This window comes from Carcharodon carcharias, chromosome 15 (assembly GCF_017639515.1).
Source record: "Carcharodon carcharias isolate sCarCar2 chromosome 15, sCarCar2.pri, whole genome shotgun sequence".
Lineage (NCBI taxonomy): Eukaryota > Metazoa > Chordata > Chondrichthyes > Lamniformes > Lamnidae > Carcharodon > Carcharodon carcharias.
The window spans coordinates 104,224,183-104,245,924 of NC_054481.1; the positions used below are offsets into that span (position 1 = coordinate 104,224,183).

At 43.7% G+C, this 21,742-nt stretch overlaps 1 protein-coding gene across 1 annotated transcript; it reads right to left on the reverse strand.

Annotated features, from left to right (window-relative positions):
- Nucleotides 1-6,187: 6,187 nt before the first annotated feature.
- Nucleotides 6,188-20,837, reverse strand: LOC121288306. Its single transcript, XM_041206842.1, has 7 exons — nt 20,709-20,837; nt 19,359-19,495; nt 14,004-14,154; nt 12,838-12,888; nt 9,951-10,090; nt 6,697-6,850; nt 6,188-6,294 (listed from the first exon to the last, which is right to left on the reverse strand). The coding sequence occupies exons 2-7, from the start codon at nt 19,482-19,484 to the stop codon at nt 6,269-6,271; spliced, it is 648 nt and encodes a 215-aa protein (XP_041062776.1). The 5' UTR covers nt 19,485-19,495; nt 20,709-20,837; the 3' UTR covers nt 6,188-6,268.
- Between the last annotated feature and the right edge of the window lie 905 nt (nt 20,838-21,742).

A 21,742-nucleotide genomic window follows, 5' to 3' on the forward strand; every position in this document is an offset into this window, starting at 1 on the left:
GGTGGGTGGGTGGGGGGGTCGGTGGGGAGTGGGGGTGGGTGGCATCAGAGGATCCAGCTTCAAATCCTGCCAAATCTTAGCAAAGACTGACTACTTTCATTTTTTAAAGAATGGGGTGGGTGGGTGGGTGGGGGAGGAGAAGATTACCGAGCAGCTGGAGTATGTCTGAGGTGACCATAATGAGCAACTCGGGTAGACGGAGCTGTCGGTCACTTCCAGTTATCTCCTCAGACTCGCATTTTACTAGCAGACTTACCTTTTGCATAGTCTTTGTGGGGAAGGGGATGGTGCTGTGTCGTATGAGAAAATCCCCAAAAAATATGTTTTTTTAATTGCATAGCTTTACCCCTGTTACTGGTCTTTGAGAGCATGTTTCCCAGTGACAGGGGTGGAATGTAGGGGGGTCCAAGGGAATGGGATCCATGTGCATCGAGTTCCCAACGCCCAGTTGACATTTTAAAAGGAACATTTTGCTTGGCGCATTAACTGGTTCCAGCCTTAATTGCCTGTGTCTAAGGGTGCAGCGATTGGCTCCCAGTCCTGCCCCTTCCACAGCTGGGCCTACAGAAGATGCTGACTCAGGAACTGAGCCATGTAGAGCCTGACCCCCACCCAAGGCTGAAGTACCCCCTCTAGAGGGATTTTGCAGCATCCCTTTTCTAACCAGACCTGCCCAGTGTAAACAAGCAAGGAAGCAGTCATGCAAAGTGGTCGCCTGATCTGGGCTAATGCATTGGTTATGTGATGAACTGAGACATTTTTACAGTCCTGGCCATGATTTAAGGATCTGTTTATTTGGGCTCGATTTTTAACAGTGCACCTCTTGCAAAATCGATGTGTTAAAATTGTTTGTGTCGGGGTTGGGGTGGGAGGGGGTGGTGAGGGTCAAAGGTAAATAATTGGCAACAAGTTCAACTCCTTGGAGATTATCTTTTAAATAAAGGGTCCTTTCTTATACGAGTCCAGAGATTTGCCCTGGGATTGGCACTAAATTTTAGTCAAGGTGGGGGGGTTATTTTCCGGTTACACTGTGTTGGGGGGGAGGGGTCTATATTTCCCTGATGCTCACTCAGTGGTTGGGCCTCTCCAATAGGATTGAGTGTCCTGACCTCCTGCGCCATTCTTTAATGGCCCGTGCTCCTTCATGCAACTGTAGTCTGGTGCGGTGCTTATCTCAAGGGTACAAACATGTCTTAATTGCATCTGTGATGTGATTTCATTTCCTGTGCACACTTGGAAGCCATTTAATGCAACCTCTCCCTCCTGCTCTAATCACCTCATTCATTCAGAGCAGGGTTTGAGGAGGGTGGCTTTAGTCCTTAAAACTGTTCAGACCAAAATTTATTTTTTACCTCAGGCATCTAACCATCAGCAAACGGTAGCATGTGTAACTGCTTAACTGATCAGTGTCCAGTGCTGGAGTGAGGGAATGCAACCATCGCATTCAGGCTCTACTGAGCCATGTGGTAATGGCTGATTCTCATCACTGTCCTGTTGCGCACACTCCAAACCCAAGAGTCATCGCCTTGGGCAGGGGTGGAGCAGATGGGCATCGAGCACAGTGCCTGACTACAGCCATGGTTACCAACCCCTTGCAAGGCCCTCAGAGCCACTGAGATTCAGCATCCGGCTGGGGATAGGGTGGGGGTTGGAGTGGGAGTGAGATCTCACATCTGCTGCTGATGGAAGCTCTTTGAGAACTTTGATAACTAACTTTGCCCTTCAGGACTGGCAAGAGTGCAGCTCCATTTTAACAACTGGATTATTTCGTGTTGTGATTTGAATCCCAGATAGAATAAATGACCAGTTCCAGTCTTTCCAGGCTCCAGTTCCTGGGTATGAAGGTGGGCAATGAAATCAGTGCTCTTAATGTAAAGCCTTTACAGATCTCTTTGTATATATTGTATGTGTTCCGAGGGATTATGAACACACAAGTCTGGGGTGGTGGTCTTGTGTTTCTGGGTGTGACGGTGAGGGGAAAGGTGTCTAACTTGTTGCTTTGGGTTATTTTAACCAGTCTTTTGAAGTAACTATCACTGTGATGAGTTTTCTGCTGAGCTGTGCAATTTGTAAACAGCTTGTAATGTGAGCTGTTTCCTCCTTCAAGTGCTGAGGAACAGTGTCATGACCATTTGGCTTCAGCCAGTGCTTTCCTAACCACCCCAGTTTGTATCTCCACCAGGACAGTGACACAAGAACTGGTTTTCCTTCTAAGAGGGCCAGTGCGCTGAGTTTATGGTGTCATTCACATTGTAGGGTTTTTCTCTCAGTCATAGCTGGTCCCTGTTCAGGCCCACTCATTCCTGACCTCAATCTGCCCTGACAGCCTCGATCAGAACACGGGACTGACCATTGCCTTTTGTACGTTATGCTGCTCCTGACTAGCTGCCGATGGACCAATAAGAGAGGGAGAGCAAAATTGCAGCAATGACTAAACCCCCTCCACGGGAATCCTACACCCCCATTAGTGCCCGTAACCTGTGCACCCCCCTGCTCGGATCAGATGGGGCAGGAGAAATCAGCTGTTGATAAAAGCATGCAGCATAGGAGGAGGACATTGGGCCCATCATGTCCTTGCCAACTCTTTGAAAGAGGATTTCATTTGGCCCCGTGGGTTATCGAGTCAATTTGCTGCAAAAAAATCCTGGGTGTGTTTTTAAAAGAAAAATTATAGAAGTGCCTTTTGGAAAGAACCATTTGATCGTGAAATTCTTGAGCCCTGAAGCCCAGTTCTTGGGGCAGAGACCCAAAGCAAAAAGTCAGTCCGTTGCCATCTCGTTCAGCTTCTTCAAAATGAAACTTACCAGAATGAAAATTAAAATTGGGGATTTGGACATTCACAGTTCAAGGGGAGTATTTAATGTTCCTCAATGCCAGTTACCCTGGGTATCGGATTGCAAGCACTCACTCAGCTAGTATGGAATATCTATGGAATAGTCCCCTTTTTAAAGGAGTTCTGTGTTTGCTTGGAGTGCCCTCTGGCGATACATCTGTTTTTTTTAATATAGTAAAGGGAAAGGGGGTGGGGAGGAGTGGTGTTGGACAGTAAATACACTGCTCAGGGTGAGACTGCCACACACACCAGGGAGCTGAATGAAGCAATAAGATGCTGGAAGTCTGAAACAAAATGGAAAATTCTGAAAGTTTGCAACGGGTCGGAGAGCTTCTACAAGAGGAGGCAAAATATTAATGTTTTGCATATAGCCCTTTGTCCAAAGAGGGTTTTACCTGGGACATTAACATTTCTCCTTTCTTTATAAGTATTTACTTGACCAGCTGGGTGTTTCCAGCATTTTCTCTTTATACATCGGGATAGCCCGGTTTTACAGTGTGAACATGTTCCAGCTTCAGTCTCTGTGGAAGTGGTGTGGGTTCAACCTACAATTGGGGCTGGTTTATACCAGACTGGTGGCTCTGTTTTAAGTCGTATACATTCCTATGCATGGCTAATGTTAGGGTGAGTGAGGCTAATTCCTGTCTGTTGACTATCGGGTTAAATCTGTCGTGTTGAACATTTTTGTGTCTGTGAGGCCCATTCTTTTTGTTTTAAACTCGATGAAGGCAGTGACAGAGCAGGGGGCGAAACTTCATATCCACTGATGAGCAAGTCAGTCTATTTCAGTTTCCAAGCCCTGGGGGATGGTCACATAAGCTTTCGTTTCAGGTAAGCACTCCCTACCCTGTTTCCCCCCAACCCTCCCCTCTACACCCCCCCCACCCAGACACCTAACATGGCTGGGCCATATTCTCATCCAGCCCCAGCACTGAAGCCAGTTAGTGTTGCTTGGCCACCATGAACTGGGCCTTTCCCTTCCAACTTCACCTCAGTCTGTTTCCCTGTAGCGTAGCAAAGGAGAAGACAGGTGGAACGGCAGGACACTCCCTTTGCACTACTCTGAAGATGAGAGAAGCTTTTGAATGACCCTGTTCCCCTCTGACCCTGCTGCTGTATGGACCTGACCTCTGACCCCAGGCCGACAGCGCTTGCTGTCCAAGTGGTGGCTGTAACTCTCGGACAGCTCATGGACAAGGCAGTATACCAATCCTGCAGGAAGCAGTCACATAACATCTTGGCTGCATGTGGGTGACCTCACGGTTACTGCAATCAAGCATGTGGCTTGGGTTGTGAACTGTGATGGCTGCGCACTGCCTTTCAGAGCCTCTGATCAGACTCCATGCACCCCCAACCCCATCACCACCAACTCTTCACCCACCCATGCCTTCAGTACTGCTCTGTCACCTTTCACTGAGCTGTGAACAGGTTAATAGCCACTGGCAGGTCTGTCCACAGTTAACATATAGTTAGAGGATCATAGGTTTTATCCGCACCTTGATTTGTGTTCCTCCCACTCCTCACCTTCAGTTGACAAGAATGTGTGTTTGTCTTTGCACGCTTGGCTTTCACTGTATCTGGACAATGGAAGAGGGGCGTATTTGGGTTCTATGCATGTCTGACTGTCAGTGTGTGGCATGTCTTTGTCTAAACCTCTGCTGTGTCTGTTACCATTTGAATTGGAAGAATCCAAGATTTACTCTGCGCAGTTTTGCTTGTGTCCTGTCTTGGAATAGGAACGGAAATGTGCTCCCAGAGCAGCCCGTGGGAGTGGGACAATAGCCAGGGCTTGCTGAAGTCTGGCAGCAAAAGAGGTTCCTGGGATTTGGGAGTTGGGAGTGACTCTCAGGAGCAAGAGAGCAAACTGCAGCTCACTGTGTTATTCCGACACCAATGAACCTGTATAAAATTTATATAATGAATGTTGCTGCCATCTCTTGTATATTTCACCCATGTGAATACTGAAAAACGTATTTTCTATAATGTATTGTCGCTGTATGAAATTCCTTCGCTTGAGGAGACAGAAGTTGTGTGAAAGAAACTATTTTTGATTTTCTTACCAAAAGAATTCTAATTATACATATGTTCTAATAAATAAAATGCATCCTTAAGTTTTAATTTTCTTTTCATTCCATGTGTGACAGTGTGGAGGGGAGGATTGGTGGGGGAGGGTGGTGGGGCAGCTTAAATTTACCATCTTCTTGTTTCACGGGTTGGGGGAGGTGGAAAACCCAGTTGAGTAGTTAGTGAGCTGGTGGTGTTCTCATTAGGAGGGCGCTGGGAGGTGGCATCAAACAGTTGAGCCAATGGATGGGAACGCTGGTATAGTGATTTTGTTACTGGGCTAGTAATCCAGAGGCCAAAACAAATTCTCCTGAGACATGAGTTCAAATCCCACTTATGGCAGCTAGTGAAATTTAAAATCAACTAATAAACAAATCTGGAATAAAAAGTTAATCAGTAATGGTGACCATGTAACTAGGTGGATTTTTATGGCAATCTAAGGTCCTTTAGGGAGGGAAATCTGCCATCTTTACCTGTTCTGGTCTACATGTGACTCCAGATCCACGACAATGTGCTTTGACTTTTAACTACCCCCTAAAACAGCCTAGCAGGCCACTCGGTTGTATCGAACCTCCACAGGAGCTCTGTGGGTGTACCTGACACCAGATGGACTGCAGTTCACCACCACCTTCTGCAGAGCAATAAATGCTGGCCTTGCCAACGAGCTTCAAGAAAGGAAATTGGAGAGAAGACACAATAATTCCCAGCCAGCAGGGGTTCAAAGACAAGTGTTCCTACTGACTGCCTGAACAGAACAGCCAGACAGCACTAATGCAGTGGATGGCAGTGATCTTGGTCTCTCAGCAGCAAGCTCCTAGTTTAGGGGAGTTCATATGGAGCACTGTTCATACTCTGGCAGCCTGCATGAGGCTGAGTACTCCTGCTGAACCAGTGATGGCTGTCTGCTCAATGGCTTCCTATTGCTTTCAGTTGCACCAGAGAGAGGCCTTCCCCCTCTGTCACCCAACAATAATCACCTGTTGCAGTCCCAGAGAGCAGAACAAGTCCAGCTTCTAGTAGGGACTGAGCTGAGACTGCGTGAACGCATTTTGTATGTGAACAGAGAGTGAGTGAGGAGGGTACCAGTCTGGACAGATTTTGAATTCAGGCCCAGGATATGACTGATCTGTGTCCTAATCCAGCCCCCAAACCTTACACAATAAACAGGTTGTGAAAGACTTTTTATCTAAGTCCCTAGTGCTCTGATGCATCAGAGTTGCAGTGTTTAGTTGCATTGACCACAGGCAGTGAGGTAAATATTCTAACAGGTGGAATGATGAACCATTACAATTTCTTAAAATAAGTATTTAATAAGCAGAATCCAGCAGGATAAACGCCGTCCTCATCTCATCTGCCACTTGCTTCTCTTCTTCAGCATAGCTGCATTTGCTCTACGTCTAAAGAAAGAAAAAAGAACAAACTCAATTATAAAGAAAAAAAGAAAGACTTTCATTTAAATAGCACCATTCATGACCATTAGATGTCTCAAAGCACTTTACAGCCAATGAAGTACTTTTGAGTTGTATTGAGCTTAAGTGTCCCAGAAAGCCCTCGGTTGGTTAAGATAGTGAGTATCTTAAAGATACAAACCAGGAAAGGTTCAGTTAAAAACACTGGCATGAAGTGAGTTTGCTGATCTTAGTTGAGGTTTGCTCCTATCTCCCTCAGCATCCCTCAAATTGTAAAGGGGGAGAATCAAGGGGTTGGCCTCTCTCTTGAGGTAGGAAGGGGTCAAAGGTGCCAAATGGAGAAGGGGTGAGGGAAAATGAACACGGTTAAGTAGACAGTCGCTCTTTTACCGTTTGCCCTTGAACTCGGGAGAGAGTTGTAGAGGTCAGGACAGTAGGTAGCGAGTGTTTCGTAGAAAAGATAACATGGGCGACATCCTTTCCTCATCAGGTCTGTTAAAAAATCAGTAACTCGTCTGTGTAGCTCCTCATTCCTGTTCAAGTGCTGAAAAAACATAGAATAACAACCCATTAAAGGAAGGCACTGTTAATGAGGGAAACCCCCAGCTATTTCTGGTGTACTTTATAAAGTCATCTAGATAACAGGCTCCCAGCAAGTTTCGACTTGGAAATTGGTACACCACAACTAAAAGAAATGATCTTTGCCTAGGCTGTCATGTCAAGTTCATTTATTGTGATGTTTAGAGGTTACTTGTCTGTTAGAATGACCCTGAGCCATGAGTTTTCACAGCCATAATACACTATAATCTGTGGTAACACATCACCAACTGGATCAATCTCAAAGCTGGGAGCACCTGGAGAAAATCAAAATGGAAGCTTGTTGGAAACATAGTGAATCAGTCACTCAACATTGGTGAAGAGAATAGGTAAGTTATCATTGCAGGCCCACAACTCTTGATTGGAACTGAAAACTTGTTATATAGGACAGTACCACACAGAAACAAGCTATTTGGTTCAACCTGCTCACGCCAGCCTTTATACTCCACTCTATCACTGTAACCTTCTCCCGCATACGCTTGTCTAACTTCTCCTTAAGTGCAGTCATACAATTCACTTCAACTGCCTCCTGTGGTAACAAGTTCCACATTCTCGCCACTCTAGGTGAGAAGTTTCTTCTGAATTCCCTGTTGGATTCCTTGGTGGCCATTTGGAAAGGATAGCCTCTCGTTATACTCTTCCTCACACGTGGGAACTGTTTCATATACAGGTGGCATGACTGCTGGTTTGCATGGCCTATCTTATCTAGAGAGACTCTTTGTTGCAGTTACTTCAGACTGGTTGATTAACACTATGTCCAAGATAGGTTATAGCGTTGCTATGTCTTTCATGAGTACAGACTGTTCAATCCTCTTGCCAGAGTGTCTAGCACATGACTGCTGATGTGACTGTTACACCATGGTCTACATCAATTATTACCATAACTATTCTATTAACCCATTACACGACAGAAACACTCTCTCTATCAAAACCTTTCACAATTTTAAAGATTTCCATTAGATTGCCCCTCAACCTTTTTTTTCAAAAGGTAAGAGACCCATACTTTCCTGATATGAATACTTATGCATTTCTGCTACCATCCTTGTAAATGCACCTTTTCCAGTGCTTCTACAACCTTTTTATAATATGGCAACCAGAGCTGCATGCAGCACTTGTGTGATCCACCCAAGGTTCAACACAGGATTGCCCTAACTTACCTACTTATCAATTCCAGCCCTCGAGAAATAAAGCCTAATGCTGGGTTTGGTTTTTATGGCTTGCTGAGCTGTAGCAAATTTTAGTCATTGGTGCTTTTTGTCTTTCTTGCTCTACCCCACCAGGATTAGCACCTTCCAAGTAATAGATCACCTCCCTTTTCTTCCAGTCAAAATGTACCACCCCACATTTACCTTTGTTGAACTTAATTTGCCAATTATTTGCTCATTCTGCAGGTTTGTAATTTGTTGCTGTCCTCCTCAGTATTGACTATCCCCACAAATTTAGAAATTATGGTTTTGATTCCAAAGTCCAAATCATTAATGTAAATTGTGAACAGCAGTGGTCCCAACACTGATCCTTGTGGAACATCACTTCCCACTTCTGCCACTCTGAATAACTTCTCTTCACTCCCACCCTCTGCTTCCTGTCTTGAAGCCAGCTAGCAATCCACTCTGCCCTTTGCCCGTTACTCCACATTCTCTGGCCATATTCATTAGTCCATTATGGGGCAGCATATTGACGGTCTTTTGAAAATCCAGATAAACAACATCTTTTGCATTACCATTGTCTATTCTATCTGTCACCTCCTGAAAAAATTCAATAAGGTTAATCAAGAAAGATTTTCCATTTCAAAATTCGAGCTGACTATTCATTATTATTACCTCTGCCACATGTTTGCTAGTCTGTAAACAATAGATCTCAAAAATGGATGGACAGATTTCAATGAAATTGGTACATGGTAGGGTATGGCTGAAGGAAGAATTGATTAGTTTTTGACAAAGATATGGATCCGGATCTGGATCCAGGGACTTTTAAAGGATCCATTGATACTGGATCAATTTAATTATATAGTTCCTCTTTGCCTTCCTAACTGCATGTTTACTTCTCTCCTAATCTCTTCATATTTTCTCTTATCCTGCACTCCTCTCCTGTCTATGTACTTATTGTTTGACCCCTTCCTAATCCTCAGTTGTTGCCTTATGTCTTCACTCATCCATCAAATCTCACTAGTGTTTAATTTGTTCTTTTTCTTTAGTGGAGTATATTTTTCCTGCACTCTGTTGAACACCATTTTAAATGTTTCCCATTGTTATTATATATCATTCCTTGCCAATTTTGTTGCTCATTTTATTTTCCCAAATTCTATTCTCAGTCCCTCAAAATCTTCTTTCCTCCAATCTATTAACCTGTTTTTTTTCATACATATGTCCCTCTCTAGTCTCATCTTAAAGCATATTATATTATAGTCACTATTAACTAGATGTTGCCCTACTTTTAATTTTCTTATCTGCCCTGGTTCATTCTTCACTACTAGATCCAATATATAATAAAGTATATCTCGATATACGTTTTACCTATTGGGTTAGAAAGAAATCTTATACATGTTGCAGGAACTCTATCATCTTTCATCTCTTCTGCTGCTGATTAAGTTTTTTTTATTCTTTCATGGGATGTGGGCATTGCTGGTAAGACCAGCATTTGTTGCCCATCCCTAATTGCCCTTGAACAGAGCGGCTTGCCACATCATTGCAGTGGGCAGTTAAGAGTCAACCACATTGCTGTGGGTCTGGAGTCACGTGTAGGCCAGACCAGGTAAGGACAGCAGATTGCTTTCCTCTAATGGACTTTAGTGAACCAGATAGGTTTTTACAACAATTGACAATGGCTTCAGGGTCATCATTACGAAGGCTAGCTTTTCAATTCCAGGTTATTACTCAGATTTAAACTCCACCAGCTGCTGTGGTGGGTTTTGAACCCTTGGCCCCAGAGCATTAGCCTGGGCTTCTGGATTACTAGTCCAGTGACATGACTTCTACATCGCCATCTCCCTTGAGTGTCTTCAATTTGAAAATAAAACAGAGCAAAAAGGAGGGGGAAATAATTTTCACCTTATCTTTTTCTGCTGCATTGAAGACTTGCTTATTGGCCAAAGCTTCAACAAGGAGTTGCAGAGTAACATCGTTGATTTTACTGTCGTTGGAGAAGTGCACAAAGTCATCTTCCAACTTTTTCACACAAACCTCAAATGCTGTGGGGGAAACCAGAATGTCCACAAGGGACTGTTAATTTTGGTGGTGTAATATTTTTATTCTGCATTACACCATAAAAGAGGAGGGGTAATAATAGAAAAAAACATCCATACAAATTACTGAACAGAACCAAGTCCACACTCCTATTATGCTTTATCGATTTTGCAAGAATGTTTCGAAGCAATTCACCAGGAATGAATTATTTTGAAATAGTGAATATTTTTAACCTAGGCAAATGACAGCAAGATTTCACAAACAAGATAACCAACTGGTTAATTTTGTAAGGGTTTACATCTGGAAAAAATATTGACTAGGACGGTGGGAGACTTCCCAGCTCTTCTTCAGATAGTGCAGTGGAGTCTTTAACATCCATCAAACTCTCAAAGGAATCATAGATTAATATTTCATCTGAAAGACTCTGATGACATCTCTCCACTGGTGTTGATCTACAATGAGGAAGGCAAACTCATGCCCTCCAAAACCTGAGACTTGATTGAAATCTCTCACATGCCCTTCAAGTTAATGTAATAGGGTTTTATTGCATTTATTCAGAAACCTAGGTGAAGAAAAGTGTCCATTATGGAAAAGGTCCATTGTGGAGGGCACCACCAATCTTGGAAACAGAAGACAAGACATAATAAATAGAGGAAGGAATAGGCCCCTCATGACTGATCCCCATTCAATACTATCGTGACTGATCTTCAACCTCAACTCCGCTTTCCTGCCCAATCCTCATATCCCTTGATATGCTTAGAATCCAAAGATCTGTCGATATTTGATCTGAATATTCTCAATGACTGACCATCCACAGCCCACTGGGATAGAGAATTCCAAAGATCCACAACCTCTAAGTGAAGACATTTCTCTTTTTTTAACTCATTTATGTGATGTGGGCATCACCAGCTAGACCAGTATTTATTACCCATCCCTAATTGACCTTGTTCAGAGGTCATTTAAGAGTCAACCACATTGCTGTGGGCCTGGAGTCATATGTAGGTAAGGATGACAGGTTTCCTTCCCTAAAGGACATTAGTGGACCAGATGGGTTTTTACAAAAATCAACAATGGTTTCATGGTCATCATTAGACTTTTAATTCCAGATTTTTATTGAATTCAAATTCCACCATTTGCTGTGGTATGATTCGAAGCCAGGTCCCCAGAGAATTACCCTGCATCTCTTGATTACTAATCCAGCAACAATACCACAACACCATCGCCTCCCCCACTCTCAATCCTAAATGGCCAAGGCCTAAGTGCGAGACTGTGACCTCTAGTTTTCAAATTTCCAGCCAAAGGAAAGCGCATTTACCCTGTCGAGACCTCTCAGAATCTTATGGTTCAAGATGAATCAGGCAGAAGTGGTCTGGTCAAGGCCAAGAATGAGTTCTAATCTCTAATATGAGATTGGAAAAAGTGAGGGAGTTCAGGAGTTCCACATTTTTTTAGATCTTAAGAATGGGAGGCATTGTTGACCCTTGTTTTTGGCAGGGAAAGTGTTGAAGGGAGGAGAAGGTGGACTAAAGTTAGGTCACAGCACAGCCTGTTTTTGTATTGCTGATGTGATAAGCTGTGTTCTTTTGTTAAGTCAATGATGTCAGCAGACTGGCTCTTTTAAAGCTGTTGACAGTGTTATCCAGCAATAACCTGCTCACCGATCCTGAGTCTGTGTTCTACCATTCAGCTCCTGACCTCATCACAGCCTTGGTCAAAATATGGACAAAAGAGCTGAGCTCAAGAAGAGAGGTGAGAGTGACCGCCCTTGACATCAAGGTAGCATTTGACCAAGTGTGCCATCGAGGAACCCTCAAAAAACTGAAGTCAATGGGAAACGGGGGAAAACTCTCACTGGCTGGAGTAGTGCCGAGCACAAAGGAAGATGCTTGTAGTTGTTGGAGGCCAATCATTCCAGTCCCAGGACATCACTGCAGGATTTACTCAGGGTTGTGTCCTAGGCCCAACCATCTTCAGCTGCTTCATCAATGATCTTCCTTCCATCATAAGGTCAGAAGTGGAGATGTTCGTTGATAATTACTCAATGCTCAGTACCATTCGCAACGTTCTGGAGATTAGCATTAACCAGAAACTGAACTGGACCAGCCATATAAATACAGTAGCTACAAGAGCAGGTCAGAGGCTGGGAATTCTCTGGCAAGCCTGCCCACCATCTACAAGGCACAAGTCAAGAGTGTGATGGATGACTCTCCACTTGCCTGGATGAGTGCAGCTCCAACAATACTAAAGAAGCTTAAAGCCATCCAGGACAAAGTAGTCCATTAGGTTGGCACCCCATCCAACAATTTAAACATTCACTCCCTCCACCACCAACGCACAGTGGCAGCAGTGTGTACCATCTATAAAATGCACTGCAGCAACTCATCAAGCTCCTTCAACAGCACCTTCCAAATCCACAGCCTCTACCACCTAAAAGGACAAAGGCTGCAGACACATGGGAACACCACCACCTGCAAGTTCCCCTCCAAGCCACTCACCATCCTGACTTGGAAATATATCACCGTTCCTTCACTGTCGCTGGGTCAAAATCCTGGAACTTCCTCCCTAACAGCACTGTGGGTGTACCTACACCACATGGACTGCAGCGGTTCAAGAAGGCAGCTCACCACCACCTTCTCAAGGGCAATTAGAGATGGGCAATAAATGTTGGCCCAGCCAGTGACACCCACGTCTCATGAAAGAATATAATAATTTTTAAAATAAATACAGTTTCATCCACGCCCTGGAAACTTACATTCAGGCACTGAGGGTGGGTCTGGAGGCGCAGGACCATCAGTCATGTACCCTAAAAATACAACCAGAGACAAGGATTAATGATTGAAAAAATCCAAAGTGATTAAATATTCATAACATAAAGCATAAAGAACATAATTGATTTTAGGAAAAAAGGAACTTGCAATTCACTTCCTCAGGACAAACCAAACTGCTTCACAACCAATGGAATACTTTTGAAATGTAGCCAATGTTGATAATTAGGCAAATGCAGCAGCCAATACGCACAGAATAAAGTCACATAAACAGCAAATGAGATCAAAGAATAGACAATTTGTTATAGTGGTATTGGTCAAGGCCTGGGAACCAGAAGAACTCGTTGCTCTTCCTCAAATACAGCCTTGATTTAAAGTTTCATCTGAAAGACAGCACCTCCAACAATGCAGCACTACCTCAGTACTGCACTGAAGAGCAGCCCAATGGGACTTGAACCTACAACTTGCCGACTCAAAAGTGAGGCCAATATTTCTGACCTCAAGACAGATTTGGTGTGCTGAAACTCTTACGAAAAGATACACCAGCTGAGGTTTGAGTTTGTAGAGAATCAGAGGCACTTAACCCATCATTGACTAGCCAACCATCTGCTGAGTGTTTGGAATAAATACTCCCCAAAATCAGTATTAGCGAGCGGGAAGATCCCAAATTGAACCTCTGCTATGTGTTCTTATAGCTGTATCTGAGACTAGCTTACAAAGTACAAAGATTAAGTACAACTGGAAGGGAAAATCAGCTCCAGGGAGTGAAGGTCCAAAGAGGACCAAGTGTGGGTACTGGGTGCTGGTCGATTTCTCTGAATTCACATGTGGAATCATATCATATCAGCTTATATCAACAAAAGAGGAAATTGGAGGAACAAAAATAAATGAGGATGTGCCTATTTTATCAGGTCAGTTTGGATAAGGCTGTGACACATCATGTTGTAGTTTACAGTTCTACGTCTATCCTGACTAAGAAAATAATTCATCGGTGCTCATTCTCCATCAATTAACTCGAGTGTTGACTGCTCTTGAAGCCATTATCTCATAATCCATTGATGCACCATTAGTATCAGACACGCTCATGGAACCAGTTGTCCATATCATTCTGATTCCCCCCACTCTAATAATGCACCTTCTTCTGTTTGCTTACCTGCTTGTCTGGATGGAAGCTGATCATAGGCATGTTTGTTTATCCTTTCAAATGCAAAATAAAAATATGCAACGACTATTGGTCCTTTCTTTTCAATATTGTCCAAGAAAGTACAAACACGGGAGATGAGAATATTCCGGTTATTTCTGTACTGCAAAAGAAACAAGTAAATCAGCCAACAATCAAGAGAAAGTCATTAATTGTCAAAGTAAGAGCTACCATATATACTCGAGTATTAGTCGATCTTGTGTATAAGTCAACCGAATTTTAACCAAAATTTCAAACTCTTCCTACTTACACCTGCTCAGCCTGAAGTCAAATTCAAAGATGGCTGTTCAGCTCCTCATGCCTGCACAGGTCAAGCCTACCACCTCACTGCTGTGCACTGCATTCGCGCCAATCCCACTCTCTGTATGGCAACACGATATCAAGGAGGAACGGCAGATACACAGCCCAGTTCAAACTTAAAGTCATTGAGATTACAGAGCAGACAAACAATAGGAGCAGCTAGAGAATGGAAGATATCGGAGAATGTTAGAGATTGGAGGAAGCTCCCTGCACAGCTTGGGCAGGTGCCTGCAAATACAGGTAAATGTGCAAGCAGAGGAAAACCTAGCATGTGGCCACAGTTGGAAAATGAAGTTGCAAAATACGTCAATGAACATTGCTAGAATGGACTCTCAGTTTCTCCTTGAAACAAACAAGAGAATTAGGTCTTGCAGATTTCGAAGCCAGTCCTGGATGTTGTGCCAGGTTTATGAAGAGAAACAATTTCTTACTGCGACAAAAGGCCAAGATTTCACAACGTCTCCCAGCAGAACATGATGACAGGCTTATCACATTACAGAAGTTTATAATCAAATATCGACAAAAGAATGGACACAAGTTGGATTGTATAGGGAACATGGATGAGACTCCCATGAATTTTGACATATCAACCAGCCAATTAGTGAGCACAGCTGGAGGGAAAACAGTGTTAGTGAAGACAACTGGCTATGAAGATCCTTTCACCCACCTCCAATATTCTCCCTCCACCTGGACCCCTCCCTCTGGATTCTTACCTTCTCTTGATCTTTTCATTGAGAACTGTCGGCGCGACATTAGTCGTCTCAATTTCTCTGCTCCTCTCACCCATTCTAACCTGTCTCTCTCTGAACTTACTGCAGTCCATTCTCTCAGGTCCAACCCTGATATTGTCATCAAACCCGCTGACAAGAGTGGTGCTGTTGTTGTCTGGCGCACTGACCTCTACCTCGCGGAGGCTGAGCGTCAACTCGCAGACACTTCCTCCTACCTCTCCCTGGACCATGACCCCACCACTGAACATCAAGCCATTGTTTCCAGGACTGTCACTGACCTCATCTCCTCTGGGGATCTTCCTCCCACAGCTTCCAACCTGATAGTCGCCCAACCTCGGATGGCCCGCTTCTATCTCCTACCCAAAATCCACAGACAGAACTGCCCCGGTAGACCGATCGTCTCAGCTTGCTCCTGCCCCACAGAACTCATTTCTCGTTATCTTGACTCCCTTCTCTCTCCCCTTGTCCAGTCCCTTCCCACCTACATCCGTGATTCCTCTGACACCTTACGTCACATCAACAATTTCCAGTTCCCTGGCCCCAACCGCTTCCTCTTCACCATGGACGTCCAATCCCTCTACACCTCCATCCCCCACCAGGATGGTCTGAGGGCCCTTAGCTTCTTGCTCGAACAGAGGCCCAAACAATCCCCATCCACCACTACTCTCCTCCATCTGGCTGAACTTGCTCTCACACTAAACGATTTCTCCTTCAACTCCTCTCACTTCCTCCAAATAAAAGGTGTGGCTATGGGTACCTGCATGGGCCCCAGCTATGCCTGTCTCTTTATGGGGTATGTGGAACATTCCTTGTTCCAGTCCTACTCCAGCCCCCTCCCACAACTCTTTCTCCGGTACATCAATGATTACTTCGGTGCTGCTTCATGCGCTCGTCGGGACTTGGAAAAATTTATTAATTTTGCTTCCAATCTCCACCCCTCCATCATTTTCGCATGGTCCATCTCTGACACTTCCCTTCCCTTCCTTGACCTCTCTGTCTCAATCTCTGGTGATAGACTGTCCACCAATATCCATTACAAACCCACTGACTCCCACAGCTACCTCAATTACAGCTCCTCACACCCCGCTTCCTGTAAGGACTCCATCCCATTCTCTCAGTTCCTTCGCCTCCGTCGCATCTGTTCTGTTGATGCTACCTTCAAAAACAGTTCCTCTGACATGTCCTCCTTTTTCCTTAACCGAGGTTTTCCACCCACGGTCGTTGACAGGGCCCTCAACCGTGTCCGGCCCATCTCCCGTGCATCCGCCCTTACACCTTCTCCTCCCTCCCAGAAACATGATAGGGTCCCCCTTGTCCTCACTTATCACCCCACCAGCCTCCGCATTCAAAGGATCATCCTCTGCCATTTCCGCCAACTCCAGCATGATGCCACCACCAAACACATCTTCCCTTCACCCCCCCACCATCGGCATTCCGTAGGGATCGCTCCCTCCGGGACACCCTGGTCCACTCCTCCATCACCCCCCACTCCTCAACCCCTTTCTATGGCACCACCCCATGCCCACACAAAAGATGCAACACCTGCCCCTTCACTTCCTCTCTCCTCACTGTCCAAGGGCCCAAACAATCCTTTGAAGTGAAGCAGCATTTCACTTGCATTTCCCCCAACTTAGTCTACTGCATTCGTTGCTCCCAATGTGGTCTCCTCTACATTGGAGAGACCAAACGTAAACTGGGCGACCGCTTTGCAGAACACCTGCGGTCTGTCCGCAAGAATGACCCAAACCTCCCTGTCGCTTGCCATTTTAACACTCCACCCTGCTCTCTTGCCCATATGTCTGTCCTTGGCTTGCTGCATTGTTCCAGTGAAGCCCAACGCAAACTGGAGGAACAACACCCCATCTTCCGACTAGGCACTTTACAGCTTTCCGGACTGAATATTGAATTCAACAACTTTAGGTCTTGAGCTCCCTCCTCCATCCCCACCCCCTTTCTGTTTCCCCCTTCCTTTTGTTTTTTCAATAAATTATATAGATTTTTCTTTTCCTACCTATTTCCATTATTTTTAAGTATTTTAAAATATTTTATGCTCTCCCCACCCCCACTAGAGCTATACCTTGAGTGCCCTACCATCCATTCTTAATTAGCACATTCGTTTAGATAATATCACCAACTTTAACACCTGTGTTCTTTTGTTCTATTGTTGGTGACATCTTTTGATGATCTGCTTCTATCACTGCTTGTTTGTCCCTACAACCACACCACCCCCCTCCACTTCTCTCTCTCTCTCTCTCTCTCTCCCCCCACCCCCACACACCTTAAACCAGTATATATTTCAACTCTTTCTTGGACTCAAACTCAAGTTCTGTCGAAGGGTCATGAGGACTCGAAACGTCAACTCTTTTCTTCTCCGCCGATGCTGCCAGACCTGCTGAGTTTTTCCAGGTAATTCTGTTTTTGTTTTGGATTTCCAGCATCCGCAGTTTTTTTTTGTTTTTATTTTTGTTTTTATCTCTGTGAAAAGAGTAGCTGCACTTCTGTGCTGTTGTCTATGTCTGACAGGACAAAGCTTAAGCCAATATTCAAGAAACAAAAACCATCCCAAAACAGCAATTCCCAAAAGGAGTGGTCATCCATATTCATAGGAAAGGATGGATGGAATAAAGTGGCTTGATTTGGCTGAGGAAAGTTTGGGGTGTCCAACCAGGAAGAGAACATGAAGAAAGAAAGGTCTCCTCAGCTGGGACATGTTCAGATCACGCCTTGTTGATGATGTTGTTGCTAAAGTTAGATTGCAAGACCTTGATATTGCGATGATTCCCAATGTCTAACTGACTTTGTTCAAGCATTGGCTGTCTCTCTAAACAAGACCTTCAAGGCTAACATAAGATAAACGTGGAATGACTGGATAATTGGAGGAGAGAAGATGGTCACTAAGGGAGGCAGCAAAGTTAGCAACCCTGCAAATGGGTTGTAGAGGCTGGGATGAAATTGCAACGGAGATTGTGGTCAAATTGTTCAAGAAATGCAGGATATCCAATGCACTTGATGGGGCAGAAGATGATTATTTGTAGAATGATAAGGCTAATGATGACATGGTTGTTGATGAAAATGATGTTGATGAACCATAGGACAATGTTATTCAAGAAGCAGACTGGGAAGAGTTATTTGGTTCTGAAGGCAAGGGAGAGGGTGATTTTTATAGATTTTTATACACGTTCAGTGTATGTTCCGTTGCTAAGTAGTATCCGTTTCAATGCTGTGATAAAAACGGAATAAAATTGTATAAATTTTATATTTGGCTTGGCTTTTGCTGATTTTGATAAATTTGATGAATTTAGTCTTCACAGATTAATGTCTGTCTCCTTGGAGCTTAATATTTTATCAATAAAAATAATTCAATAATAAAAAATACCTTTTGGCTCCTTTTGTGCTACTTTGGGGGCAGAGTTGGCAGGGACAGTCTTTGACCTGACAAACCTGTGATCAGCTGATGTACCGCTGCAAACAAGTAGCAAGATGATGCGAGAGGGTGGACTTCAACTCCTCACAAATATTATTCATGTATAAGTCAATCCCCTACTTTCTGGCTAAAAGTTTGGTCTTAGAAACACGACCTTTTCACAAGTATGATCCTATATATTTAATATCTCACTGGGGAGAGCCGTTCACCTGCTCTGAACGTGGAAGGGGATTCAGACTACCATCCACCCTGCTGACACGCCAGCGAGTTTACACTGAGGAGAGGCCGTTCACCTGCTCCGTGTGTGGAAAAGGATTTAATCAACCTTCTGACCTGGTGAAATACCAACGTGTTCACACGTGACTGCACTGCTCTGATTCTGCTGCTGCTAATCCGATAATCTCTGTGACTAAATTGAAGAAATCAAACCCATATAAGTTTCTAAATGTACTATTCTCGTCACACCTCGAGCTCCATCATCCCTCATTTTCCCTTCGGAGGAGTCACCCTTTCTGATCCACCACATCAGCGCAAACAGTTTATAGTTCAGCTCTGATCCAATCTCTTAACTGGAGATTGGATCAGAATGGAACTACTCTTAGCTGCCTAGATCCTAAAGCTCTGCAATTCCCTCCCTCAATTTCTTTCTCCTCTTTCAAGCTGCTCCTTAGCACCTAACCCTTTGAACAAGCTTTTGGTCGCCTATGCTGAAATCTCACGTGGCTCGGTGTCAAATTTTGTTTGATAAACACTCTGGTGAAATGCCTTAGAAAGTCCTACCACACTAAAGGTGCTATATAAGTGCAAGTTGTTGTGAATGCTGTAATGTAGCAGAGAGGGGGGAATATTTACCTTGTCAAATTCGATGTTATTGATCATGTTCTTTTGAAAGAGTTCATTCACGACAGCCTCCAAATCACTACTGGAAATCCCATTTCCGTTGGTTAAATACAGCCGGTCTTTCTCAAGATTTTCCATATCAAAGGCTCCTTAAAGAAATATTTTAAAAAGACATAGGGCAAAGCCATATAGGGAACTGCTGGACTTTCTAATATTCCAATAAACTAGAGACAAAGGGAGACAAATCAAATGCAATTCAAATAAAAATCGGGAGATATTTGACAGGAGGACAAGGGGATTTTGTGTGTTTTTACACTATTATCCAAAACTCAAAGTTACCCTCAAGGGAAGAGGGAAAGAGAAAATGCTGGTTAGAATTTCATGGGTTTGTGGAGATATTCTCTCAGACTTAGTGTAATTGGCCACTTTCTCGAGGGGACTTGATACTCCCTATTATCAGGAGTATAGCTTTATTGCCTGGAGGCTTCATGTTGTGTGTGCTAGATACTAGGGTCCTGCACCTCCTGCCATCTGTATTCTTCAGCCTGACTGAAAGTCAAGGTTTCGAAAAGCACTTCAATGAGACAAGAATGATAATCAACCAACAATCAAAAAATTATATTGACAAATAGGCTACAATCTTCATAGCTAGATTTCTCTCTCAACATCATAAAAGTTATAAACAAGATATTCCTGCCTCACCTTTCTAGGTAGAAATTCATATTTCAACTAACTGAGATAACTGCTCACATATTTTTACTTTAATTTGTACACCTTCTCACCTCTGCTGAGAGCAAGAATAAGGAGAGAGCACACTCAATACTTTCAATTCATCAGGCCTCTACCCATTGAGTCAAAACAGATGCTGTATCTATGACAGTTGACCGAGTGTAAATGAATCTAACCCTTCTAAGCAATATCATAACAGTTGCAAACCCGCCCCATCAAATAATCCCAAAAATGCTACAGTATTCTGTTGCTTCTTTTAGACAACAGGGACCTAGAATACCATCAAGATCCTTTTCTTCTATCTTCACAATATATCCACTTCCAAGGCTGCCTCAACCCCTTCAGTCATCGGTGTCAGCGATTTCCTGGCTTTCCTGAACCTTCCAGTTCAATCCGAACCAGCCGCCAGCATCCCATTGTGTACTAAATGCTGCTCTCCCTTATACCTCTATCATCCTTGCTAACGTATCTTTGTTTGCAGACCCTTGCAGGGCTTCACTCCAACCTACCCTGGGCCTAACATTCTGGACTTATTCCAGTGCTCTCACTCCCAGCATAAATTACACAAAAAGAGACTCAAATATGTGAATTCCACAATAAATATCCAAAACACAAGGGAATCCAATTCCTTACCTTGAAGTGAAATATGACTTTTGGTTAAAGTAAACCCTTAAGGCTGGTAATCAGACGCTTAGTGCAAAGTTGAAACTTGCAAAATAACATTTCCTTGTAACATAATTTACGACACCCAATTTCCTGTACACGTCATTCAGATACAAGAAGTCTGTAGCCAAGTCAAACCCAGAAGAAAATTTGGCAAGGTCACAAAAATATGTTGTGTACATGTTAAACATATTATTCAATGAAAATAACAGAGTTTTGAACACTCATTCTTTAATTAACAACAGGTTAAATTCATATCACTACACTTATATGCTCAATTCATCAGATGTAAAGGGAGTAAACCAAATGCTTCTCCTCACCTCCAATTCTTATAAAGCAAAATGACTCACTTATGCTTTAGGCTATAGATGGTCAGCCAAAATCCAATGGCAAGGAAGGCAGTCCAACAGCAGTGTCCTCTCCCAAACCAACATGCCCAGCATTGAGGCGCTAATTGTGCTGGATGGGACATGTTGTTTGCATGCCTGACACCAGATTCCTGAAGCAACGGTCCTACTCAGAGCTCAGTTGTGGCAGGAGACTCTCAGGAAGACAGTGGAAACTGAGCATCCCTAAAGAGACATCCCTCCGATTCAGGGAGTCCCTGGCTTGTAGCCGACTAAAATGGAGAAGACTCATTCAGGAAGACTCTGAACACATGGAAGAGACATCATCGGGGATGGGCAGAGGTGAAGTTGAGGCATTGGGAGAGCACACTGTTATGACCTGTCCCAGACGAGGTCCCCAGTTTGTTAAATTCCCGGACAAGATCCCCAATTTGTTACGGCATAGGACCCCAATTTTGTTATGATCCCGAGGGAGGAGGAATGAGCTGGCTCCCCTCTTTGTTCAGTCCCCTTGGGTGGTCACAACAAGGTTAGTTTAAAAATCATTTCCCTATGGATATCTTTTTCCAGTCCAAATGTATTTACTTTTTATAAGGAGCCAATTTAACCAGACTTTCTCGAATCAAAGGAAGAGTAAATTTAATAGTTACTAAAACC

What these genes read in the sequence shown, in the direction of transcription:
- LOC121288306 (XM_041206842.1), bottom strand. Translation starts at nt 19,484, where the DNA reads ATGGAAAATCTTGAGAAAGACCGGCTGTATTTAACCAACGGAAATGGG. An exon ending in ATAACATCGAATTTGACAAG is followed by an intron (nt 14,155 to 19,358) that starts GTAAATATTCCC and finishes TTTCTTTTGCAG; the next exon opens with TACAGAAATAACCGGAATAT. An exon ending in CCCGAGTTCAAGGGCAAACG is followed by an intron (nt 6,295 to 6,696) that starts GTAAAAGAGCGA and finishes TTCTTTCTTTAG; the next exon opens with ACGTAGAGCAAATGCAGCTA.